Source organism: Micromys minutus, assembly GCF_963924665.1.
Source record: "Micromys minutus genome assembly, chromosome: 1".
In the NCBI taxonomy this organism is placed as follows: domain Eukaryota; kingdom Metazoa; phylum Chordata; class Mammalia; order Rodentia; family Muridae; genus Micromys; species Micromys minutus.
Window position 1 is genome coordinate 63,137,022 of NC_137969.1, and position 11,122 is coordinate 63,148,143.

Below are 11,122 nucleotides of genomic sequence, written 5' to 3' on the forward strand. Positions count from 1 at the left end.
GTTCCAGGGATTGAACTCAGGTCACCAGGTTTGCACACTGAGTGCCTTACCCACTAAGCCAGCTTTCGGACGCACAGTTGGATCTTTAAAAGTAGGGAAGGAACCTACCCACTTAAGATGCTATGTGAAACCGGCCCAACTTGAGACCCATTCCACGAGCAAGTACCAATCCCCTGACACTATTAAGTATACTTGCAGACAGAAGCATGTCGTCCTCTGAGAGGCTCTATTCAGCAACTTACTCAGACAGACACAGAAGCCCACAGCCAAACAGTGGATGGAGCTTGGGGACACTTATGGAAGAATAGGAGAAAGGATTATGGGTCCCTGAAGGTGATAGGAACTCCACAAGAAAACCAACAGAATCAACTAACTTGGAACTTTGGGACTCTCAGAGTCTGAACTACCAGCCCAAAGAATATACGGACTGGATCAGCCTCTCTGCACATACGTAGCAGATGTGTGTCCTGGTCTTTATGTGGGTCCCAAACATCTGGAAGGGGGGCTGTCCCAAAAGCTGTTGTCCGTGTGTGGGACATGTTCTTCTAGCTGGCTGCCTTGTCTGGCCTCAGTAGGAGAGGAAGTGCCTAGTTAGCCTCACTTGAAGTGTAGGGGGATACCTGGGGGAGGCCCCATCGCTCAGAGAAGGAAAGGGCGGAGGGGGAGAGGATTGTGGGAGCGGGTGACAGGGAAGGGGCAGTGAATGGGATGTGGAGTGAATGAGTAAAAAGAAATAGAATTTAATTTAAAAAGAATTTTAAAGAGAAGCTCATTTATGGATGTGAACCTGGGTCCTATCACAACGTTGAATATGTACCAGGCCATGATTCTTCTGTGACCACAAAGAAAAAGAACGCTATAGCTTCCCTGACAGTACAATCTTCAGGATATGTACACGATGTTCATTATATAACCAGGAGAAAAATTGCTATTTTTAATATAAAAATGTAAAACGAGAGCACATATGCTTATGTGCCCTGTCTTCCAGCAAAGGAAACTTAAGCTGTCCTTATACCAATCGCTCACCTGAAGAAGGAGTTAGAGCTACTGTGCCCACCGGGAAGACGGATGGAGAGGGAAGGCTCGGTGAAAAGATGACAAGGTAAATAGGAGGATCTCAGCTGATTCTTCCAGACTTCCAAGATGGCTGCCCACAGTCATATGGACATCCCCTACGGCTCTTAAGGAAAAACTGAATGTTCTGCTTGTGCTCTTGAAACCACCTGAAGACCCATCATTAGTTGGGTCAGGGACTTGAGAGTATATGGCTATACAAAACTCTCAGGGTCCTGTAAAATCCTAAAGGGGAAGGTGACACACTAGCAAACTTTTCGTAAAACCAAAGAGTTTACAGTTGGTAGGAAGCAATGCCTTCCTCTGATTCATAAGAAAATAAAGGGGTCACACCACACACACACACACACACACAAAATCACAACAACCATGTTTGTCCTGAGTCTAGAGCACAATGTACCTTCAGTGCCAAGCTGCTGGCTCCTATAACCAAACCCATAGGCTTCTCTACACTGATAACGTGACCACAGTGCAATTTATCTATTTGCTTATTTTTGAGATAGGAGCTAGCTACACTGTCCAGGCTGGCTTCACACTGGAAATCCTTTAGGGTCAGCCTGGGTGGGGTGTGCTGACATTACAGGCACACACCATCATGCCTGGCTTCCAAAGTCATTTAAAAGAATACCTGATTAATTTTGAATCACCTGTTGATTATCTAAAATCTACAGAGGTTTTTCCACCAGATAAAATTCTTTCCATTGAATTATTTTTTTTTAAATCTACCTTTAGGTGACTAAGTTGATACCAAGCAAAATAAAACAAGCCTAAACAATGTTATCAATACCCCTAGGAATTTAAATAAACCATATAAAAAGAATCTAATCTATAACTACATTCAGCAAGCATGTACCAACAAAGTCAGAGAGGTGACTTGGTAGCAATTCAGCTCTTGCAGACAGAGCTCTGAGGATGAGTTATGTCAAACTTGAAATCCATTTCCCTGCATTCAAAAGGCTTTCTATTTTCCTATTAAAAGGCAAGGTGTGTCTCAGAAATGTATCTTTGCAGAGTGTAAACATTCTCACCAACAGTGATGTTGAGGGTCCAGCCTTCTTCCTTCTTATCCATTTAATGAAAGAAAACTCTCATCTCCAATAAGGCAACTTTTTGAAGGGACATTTTGGCTCTGTGTCACAATGCCTGTTTCCAAACTTACACATCTGGGTGGAGGCGGTGTGTGTGTGTGTGTGTGTGTGTGTGTGTGTGTGTTAGGTTCTTTTTCATTTGTTGCCGGAACTCATCCTTTGGGGTTAAAGTTCTGGCATCCCATCAGTGTAGTCCCTAAGAGCTGAGAGATGAGCATGAAAACCTCAGTTATGGTGCTGATGCTTTGGGTTGTTTGGTTCATTGATTGGTTGGTGTCTATTTGCTTGTTTTGTTTTGTTTCTTTTCAATGTGAAGTTACAAGGAGCTGATCTTCTGGTAAAGGAAGAGAGACAGGGCCATCAGTCAACTGGCTTCATTAAAAACACACGTTTAAAGGTGTTTGGTTTGGACCTTAATGTCAAGGGCCATGCCAAAGGGTCCTTGTCACACCTCCAAACAAGCTGACTCATGCTTCACACCCACCAAGTATGGAGCTGTGAGCGTCCAGAATTAGGTATTTGCAGAAAACTGGGGTGAGATGGAGCCCCCCCAGTCACCCTCCAATATGCACAATGGAGAAAGAGAAAATGGTGCCCGAGAGCCAGGGCCCTTCTGTGTGTGCCCAGGTCCTGCTGCTTTTGAATCTTGGGTTTGGGTTTGGGTTTGTTTTGTTTTGTTTTGTTTTTGTCAGATTAATCCCCAGAATGTCAGATAAGTGACTCCAGGGCCCCTAGATTGAGAATCCCCTGTGTCCAAGAAAGAGACAGCTGGACCTCCCATCTGAACCCCAGAAGCTGGGTGTTCAATATCCTCATCTAAAGTTTCCAGAGGCTGAAGAGATGCCTGAGCAGCTCGGAGCACTGGGTGTTCCGAAGACCTGCAGCTGCTTTCTCAATACCCAAATCAGGCAACTCCCAGAAGTTCCAGGCATCCCACACATGCCCTGCTCTCCGGAGGCACTTCTACACACTAGTGTTTACACACACGTACACATATTAAAAAATAAAAATAAGCCTTCTTTTCAAGTTCCCACTTAAAAGTTCTCACTACTAAATAATCAAACATAAAATCCCCCCACACACAGCCATCTGAAACGGGTTAAATTTTGCTATGTTTAAAAATTCATTTTTCACGAAAAAGAAGCAAAACTGATCAACAACCACCACCACCCCCAATAAAGACCAAAGAAACAAAATCCCAGTGGTCCTTAAAAGTAGTAAACATCAGGAGGCAGAGTCTATTTCCTTACATAGTCTGCTAATATAATATAATATAAAATAATAATATAATACTACACTACTGTTCTGGGTTTTTTAATACTTTTTTTACATTTTAATTTATGAATTTTTATGCGTACATGTATCTTTGCATATATATATATACACACACACACACACACATATGTGTGTGTGTGTGTGTGTGTGTGTGCATGGGGGAGGGTAGGTAGGTGTGCCTGCCTTAGATGACTTGCTGGAACCAAGTCTCTCCTTCTACCATGTAGGTTCCGGTTATCAAACGTGGGTCGTCAGCCTGGTAGTAAGCACCTTTACCTGCTGAGCCATCTTGCTGGCCCCTTGTTTCAGTTTTGCACATATACATTATTGCTAGTGAATGTTGGAACGTGTCAAGCCAATCTATATATAAGGTCAAAGGTTTCTGCATTGTAATGTCATACTCTCTGCCTGGAACCTCACTGTTCCAGGCTCTTGAATAAAATGATCTCAGAGGAAATAAATGCTTTCTGCTGTGGACAAGAAGAAAGGGAGCATCATACTTGCTCAGCGCCATTTGGTTCCATTCAGAGCCCAGGGAACAGGAAGTGTGAACAAACCAGGATTTAGGCTGCTGCTGACAGATGCATGACTGTCTCTTCTAGGCGAATCCCAAGTGTCTGATCCTTAAGACGGAGATATGCTGTCACACCCTGCCTGTATACTCAGTCACGCCTGAGGCATTGTACAGCAGAGGGCACGTGGGAAGGCAGGCCAGTGGTAAAAAGTCCTTCGGGTCTAGTTTGGCTCAGAGGGCCGGGGTTGGTTGTGTGAACATGCCATTTCCAACCTACTTGTTTGAGTGAATGGGGGTGGGGTGTGAGCACGTGCAAGCTCCTGTTAGTGTGTGTGTGTGTGTGTGTGTGTGTGTGTGCGCGCGCGCGCGCGAGCACGCACTCCCAACGCAAAGGTGAAGGCAAGCACAAATGAGTGTGTGAGGGAAAGAGGGCAAATGTGAACGTGTCCAGATGTCCTGCAGTAGTGTCTTACACACAGACAAGTCCAAGGAGAACTTAGAAGGGTTTAGAGGAAGTACAAGCACTTTAGACATCATCTACCAGACGTCAAAAGGACAGCCCACAGGCCTTCCAGGTCCATCAAGATGTCTGGCATTCTTCAGTCGAAATAGCAGTCTGGAGGTGGGGGGGGCGAGTGAGTGATTTTTGATTCAATGAGTAGATGGTTTGTCGTTCCAGATAAGTCCACAGTCACAAGTGGCCTAAGAAGAGACCTCTGCTCATAGCGCAATCTCTCAACCAAAGCACAAAAGTCCCTAGGATTCCATAATTTCCAGTTGATTACCCATACTTATCCCCCAATGCGCATGAGCACACACACAGTCTCCCCCCTTTCCCCCCCTCTTCCCCCCCCTCTCTCCATGCTTCAGAAAGCAAAGCAGGCGGGTGATGTCTTTCTCCGTAACTCCACCTTGTGGGTTTTCTAAAAGAACCTGTTCAAAGGCAGCAGGTAGAGTGGAACAGAGGCTCACCTCTGGGCCTCTCTTACCAGTTCCTCCCAGGAGACTTATCTGGCTTTAATCTGACAAATGAAGGGGGGGAAGTTTACCTGTTACCTGTTACTATTTATCTCCCCCCCACAAACAAAACAAGACTTTGTTTTCAAACATGCATGCATGGACTGTTTTGGCATGTAGTGGGCAAGAGCTGCTCAGCCAGCACAGAAGGGGCAAAGTGGAAACTATATAACAACTGAGAACTATTTGGGTGTGCCGGCCAGTGTTTCAAAACAATGGAGAGAAGACCTTCTCTTACCTACAATAGTAACTGCTGAGCTGAGGGCAGAGAGAAATTGAGCCTCACCTTCAAAGAGATACATTTCCTGTGTGCCCTGTGACCACCTTCCCCTGCAGGCAAACTGCCTGCCTGCCCTTTCTCTAAAGATGATACGCTGGTGCCTGGCAGAAGGTACCCAGAGCCCTGTCCTGGCCCCAAATGACAAGTTGATTAGGACTTCTATTTGCAAATGCATTTGTCTTTTTAGATAACCAGCAGAAAACAGAGTTTTGGAGAAAGAAGTTGCTGATCTTCTAAACTAGACTGTGATTTCCAAAGAGGAAGCTGGAGAGGATTGTGCTTTGGAGTCCAATATTTCTTAGTAAAAATGTTTTGAGTGGAACTATAATGCACCAGGTTAGGATGGAGAAAGTTATTGGGGTACAAATGGGTAGAATCTCACATTCAAGATGAAACCAAAAGGCTACCCACTAAAATACCACGCGGCTTTCCCCACAAGGAAGCCCTACAACCTTTTGCATGCCAGGTAAGGAAATTCACCATCCGACATGGAGAGACAAGAAGAAAATTATCCCGTTTTATTACTTTCTAAAAGAGACTGATCTCGGCCCAAAAATATGAGATTAACCACATAGTAGGAATGAACATCTGTCACTGCCACAGACAGACCAAGAGTCAGTGTAATGAACTCAAGCACACTTGTAAAAATGTACCAGAAATGGACCTGTCCCAACTTTACTCCCATTGAGATACCATGTGCCTAACTCAGACAACTCAACTCAAATGAAGCAATTTTCTACAAAGCAAAGTATCCACTTGGCTCAAAAGATACTTTTCCGTTTATCTCACACGTCACACTGCATATTAGTTACTTTGACTGATACTGTCGCTGCCAACTCTGCCTAGCTTACGTGTGAAACCCAATAGTTGCCCAAACCATGGATCAATCACACAACCACATCTTCAGAGGTCAGGGGCCTGTCACAGTATCCGCTCACAATTCTGCCTGCGCGCAGAGGCTGAGTTAAGCCAATAGATATCCTTGTCAGCCTGAATAAACTATGGAATTAAACGTTTCACTCCGTCAAATAAAAGCCACATGAAGCATCTCTGGTCACCATCTTTGCAAATTAGGAAGGTTTATTATGGTTGACATACACGAACCTTACGTTCCTTTAAGCCTGTTTTTTAAAGACACTTATAGTAAGACCGATTCAAACTCACTGCCAAGCCTACAGAGTGCTTGGTAGACTGTGCCCACAACAAACCTGCTTGTAGAGAAGTATTAGTTGTGAGTTTACCAGAGCCCTGCTCAGGGTCTTCACCACTCAGCAAGAAGTAAAAAACCCAGGAGAATACACAGAGAACCCGAGGTCAGCTGCAAGCGCGAATTCTAAAAGCCGCTCCGCAACACTCACCACTCTGGGCTTCTGCTGATCCAGCGTATGCAAAAAGGCTGAGTTGGGGTCCAGAGTGCGCTCAGGGTCACTGGAGATGTCCTCCTCCGAGTCCTCATAGGAAGAGGAGAAGCCAGTGGAGGAGGCTGAAGAGGACGACAGCTTCCTCAGAGGCAGGGGACCCCGAGGGCTTTCTTGGATCTCCTCTAACCCTCCATCCTCTTGAGCACCCATATCTGTAATGATGACTGCAGGGATGGATGGGATGTTGCTGGGGCTGCAGGCCTCTTTTAAGGAGGACTTGTCCTTCGGGTCTGGGAGCATCTCTTGGCAGCTAGGATGAGCATCCCCTTCTCGCAGTTGTCTTTCCCAAATCCCCTGCAACTGTACCCCTGTGTTACACGTCCAGATCAGGGGAGCTTCCTCCATGGCACTGGGCCAAACTGTGGAACTCTCAGGTTGCATCCCCATCCTGTCCCCGGGGAGGCTCTGGGGTTCTTTCAAATTTGTTGTTACTTCCCCAGGTGGTAAAGGTTCCAGCATTCTGCCACAAGGAATTCCTGCCTCTACATCCCTGCTCTCTAGCTGTGCTGCCTGGCTGCCCCCAAGCAAGCCCAGGGCTGGAGAACCTTCTCTCACACAGTCCAAGGTCTGCTGGGGTCCTCGGATCCCTGGGATCCTACTTTCTTCCTTCTCAGGCCCTACGGAACCCAGGTCTTCAGGCAGTCTAGACCATCTCGGGTCCTCGGAGGGCTCTGGGCTTTGGGCATTCACAGTCCTCTCTTCTGGTCTCTTGATGACTTCAGGTGTCCAGGAACCCTGACCACCAACAGAATGAATTCCTCTTCCCACCCTTCCAGAGGGTTCTCTAATGTGGGTCTGGATAGACTCTGGGGCTGAGTCGGTCTCCCTGCCTAGAAACTGTCCCCGTCTCTCCATCTGGGCCTCCCAGGGGCGCATGGCCCCTAGCTCACAGGCTGCCTCCATGCGGGCAGAATCATGTCCAGGGTGTGGTCCAGCGGATGCGGCTGAAGCTGCCACTTCAGCGGCCAACGTTAAGCTAATTCCAAAGCGCTCCAGTGAGGGAGCAACCCTCTGGTCAATATCCATGGGTGTGGGTGAGCCACGGCGGGGACTGGCCGGGGTACCTCTTTCCATTTTCACTGAAGTAGATGGACTCTGAGTCCCTAACCTGGTCGGGCTGGCTGGGCCTAAAAGAAAGGCCACTCCCTCCTTGTCCTTCGGGGTGTGTGTGCTGAGTCTGCTTCTCCTCCCGGAGTTGGCATCTGGGGTCTCGGTACATTGTTCTCCCCAGGACTTTGTTCTCCGTTCCTCACTTGGGGAGCACGGAGCCAAGACCCTTCCGGGGGGCTGGCTGCTGCTTCGGAAGGGGCACGGGGAGGGCGAACGAGCCCTACCCAAACGCGGGCTTCGGGGCGCTTGAATAGCAGAGTTCTGTGCCTGGATTTGCGCCTCGAACATGCCCACTTTCTGGTTCACCTGCACATTTTGCAATTCGCGCTGCAGAATCCGCAGCTTCCTCTGGGCCTCCTCTGGCCCAGGTGGGGAGAGGACGCGGGCCGCCACCACCTGCTGCGCGTCCCCTCGCAGGCGGCCAGCCCAACTAGGACTGCCAACGCCACTGCTGCTGCTGCTGCTGTTGCTGCTGCTGCTGCCACCTCCGCTGCCGCTGCTACTATTCAGCCTGCGCCGGCCGCCTCGCCAACCCCCAGGACTCCCGGGCTCCTCCTGAGACAGCGACTCTGCTGGGGGGAAGAGAAAGGAGGCGCCTCTCGCAGGGCTGAAGACGCTGCCGGGGCTCAGCGCGGCCCTCCCGGAGGGCTGAGGCGTCTCGCTGCCGCTGGGCCGGGGGCCGCCACTCTTCAGCTCGTTAGTGCTGTTCATGATCACCAGGCTATTGAGGGCATAGCAGTACACAGCCATAGTACTGGGTCCGCCCGCCGCCGCGGCTCTTCGTCCCGCTCCACCGCCGGCGCCTCCTCCTCCCGCGGCTCCGGGTTTAGTCCCGGAGGCCCGGCGGCCGCAGCTCCGCGCGCCGATGGAGCAGCATGGCCGAGGCTGCGGGCACGGGGCAAGATCGCGGGCTCGGCCCCCGCCCCAAGCTCCATAAACGATTTCGCGGCTGTGGAGACACAAGGAGAAAAGTCTGAATTCCCTAAGGCATCAAGGGAAGCTGGCGAGAGTCCACCCGCAGAGAGCAGAGAAAGCCCCGGGACCCCAATCTGCTGGGGACCGGGTGCCCCTGGATGTCTAGCCTACAGGGGCTGTGATGTTCAGTGAGGAGACATGCTGGGCCGCCTCGATGGCCTCTGCTCGTAATTTTCGGCCGTGGTCCACCTCTCCCAGCTTGTGATACGCTCCAAGAACATTTAGGATCCCAAATTCTGAAATTAGTCTCGGTAGCCACGCGGATGGCCGAGGGAGGAGGTGCAACTCGCTGGTTCCCTCCGCGAGGCTGGCCAGGTTCCCTTGGCCAGAGCAAACACCGGCTGTCGAGGATGACAGGCAGCCCTGCTCCACCCTCTCAGGACATCAGAGACCAAGTCACAGGGAACCTGACCCGGACCTGCCTTCCCTAAACCGCTGCTGATGCCGAGACCTGGAAGGGAGCTTGTGTGCCCGCCGTTTTCTTTCTGATCCTGAACTCAGGGCTCGGTCTCTCGGCCTATGAAAGGCCTGGGAGAGCGCGCGGAGTGGGGGGGTGGGGACAGCCCAGGCACTTTTCAGCTCTAACCTTGATGTCTGTCTGTCTCCAAACAAGTGTGTTTTGTGAATGTGGACACGCGTGCGCGCCAGACTCTGCTGTATGCAGAACCGGAATCAATCCTGGAGGCTCCCCTACTGTCCCCTCACACCCTGCAGCGACTCCGTGTGTGTGTGTGTATGTGTGTGTGTGTGTGTGTGTGTGTAAAGGGAGTGCACGCTCGCAGCTACTCAGTCCTGCGCGCATCCTGTTAACAAGGACCCCGCTGCCTCTGTAGCCTCCGGGACCCACACTCCTCGGGGGAACTCTGGGCTTGCTTGCACCGCTGCAGCCCGGAGGCCTCCTAATTGTGCAGGCCTGAGAATCTGCAGCACTCCCTAGTCAGGCATGCTAAGCCCCGGAGCTGCGCTGCCGGCCGAGGGCAGGGCCTCGAGCATTCCCAGCAGCTTCGCCTGGCGCCAGCGGAGCCGCCCCGCAAGCCGAGCCCCAGACGCCCGCAGCGCGCCGGGGAGGTGGCGCGGCGCAGCGGCCCGGAAGGCGGTGGGAAAGTCGAATCGCCTCCTCTGCCCCTAAGGCCACGCCACGCTACCGTCCCAAACCAGCCTCCCTTCTCCGTCGTTCTAGCCCTCCCCTCTGTCCTCTGCTCGGACTCCGGAACACCCAGAGAGACCCCAGCACAGATGGAGCGGAAAGAGGGTTCAGAAACAAGGGCCAGGAAGGAGCCGCCACGCTTACCTGCAGTCGCTCAGACTCCCAGGTCCTGTGCAGGCGACATGCCCCGGGGACTCCGGGCTCGTACAGACCAGGTGGCTTAAAGTTCAAAAAACAAAACCCATTAAAAACTCCCAAAGGGTTTCCGCAACAACTTATGGAAGACGAAAATAGTGGGGTGCAACGAGGCTGAGTGTACCGGCGCAGGGACTAGGCGATCCCGTAGGGGACACCGCCAGGCCGACCCTGCGCTGCTCCGTGCTTGGTTGGAGACACTACCGCTGTCAGCGTCTGCTCCCGGCTACTTCAGTGTTTGTTCAATGTAAGATTTAAAAAAAAAAAAAAAAAAAAAAAAAAGTTGGGGGTTGAGGGAGGAGGCAGAAGGCGGGGGCTTGGGGGAGGAAAGCAGGAAGGAAGTTGTGAGCCTGTCTGGGGTTGAACTCAGCGGAACAAGTTTTTCTTTTCTTCTTTTTTTTTTTTCTATTGCTTGGCAAACCGAGGGAGGGAAACACTTTTAAAAAAAAAAAGTTTCCATTGTTAGCTAACAAAAAAAAAAAAAAAAAAAAGAGGCTTTAACTTCTGCGGGTTAAAGATATACGATTTCTTTTCCACCCCTCGACCAGGGTTTGCTGGTGTCTAGTTTTATGAAGCTACTTTTGAAAACTGTTTTTAATTGAGTTTTGAGTATTTGTGCTAAACAAAGCTGCTAGTGGGGGAATTTTTAGCTTTGAAAGAAGGATAAGATTCTGCATAAACAGCGTGTGTACTTGCACACCACAATAGGCAACTTTTACCAGGTATATTGCATTTACTGCAGGGCATTTGCTTGCACAGTTACAGATTTTTAACGCATCAGGGTAGGACTTTGGAAGACTGGTTGGGCTGTGAGCTGCCGAGGGGTTTGTAGATTGACTGTTAGATGTTTGAACTAGCTTTGCGTTAAGCATTTATTTATAAATGCACACAGAGACTATGCCGTTCAAATATTTTTGCACTCAATTCTCTAAGTTATTTTAAGAAAAAGCGTAGTCCTGGGGCTGAGGCCTGATCAATGTCTTAAACCACTTGCTCAGTCTCCTGTGAATTTACTCTCCTGAATTT

General features: G+C 49.8%; 1 protein-coding gene across 1 annotated transcript in view; it reads right to left on the reverse strand.

Moving 5' to 3' along the window:
• The window catches only part of ITPKB (inositol-trisphosphate 3-kinase B), a 90,952-nt gene extending 80,653 nt beyond the window's left edge, over positions 1-10,299 (reverse strand). Inside the window, exons 1-2 of the mRNA XM_080926742.1 lie at positions 10,046-10,299; positions 6,607-8,728 (exon numbers count right to left, since the gene is read on the reverse strand). Of these exons, the coding sequence (XP_080782868.1) occupies positions 6,607-8,529 (1,923 nt within the window). The 5' untranslated portion in view covers positions 8,530-8,728; positions 10,046-10,299. The remainder of the gene's footprint in view (positions 1-6,606; positions 8,729-10,045) is intronic.
• Positions 10,300-11,122: the final 823 nt, after the last annotated feature.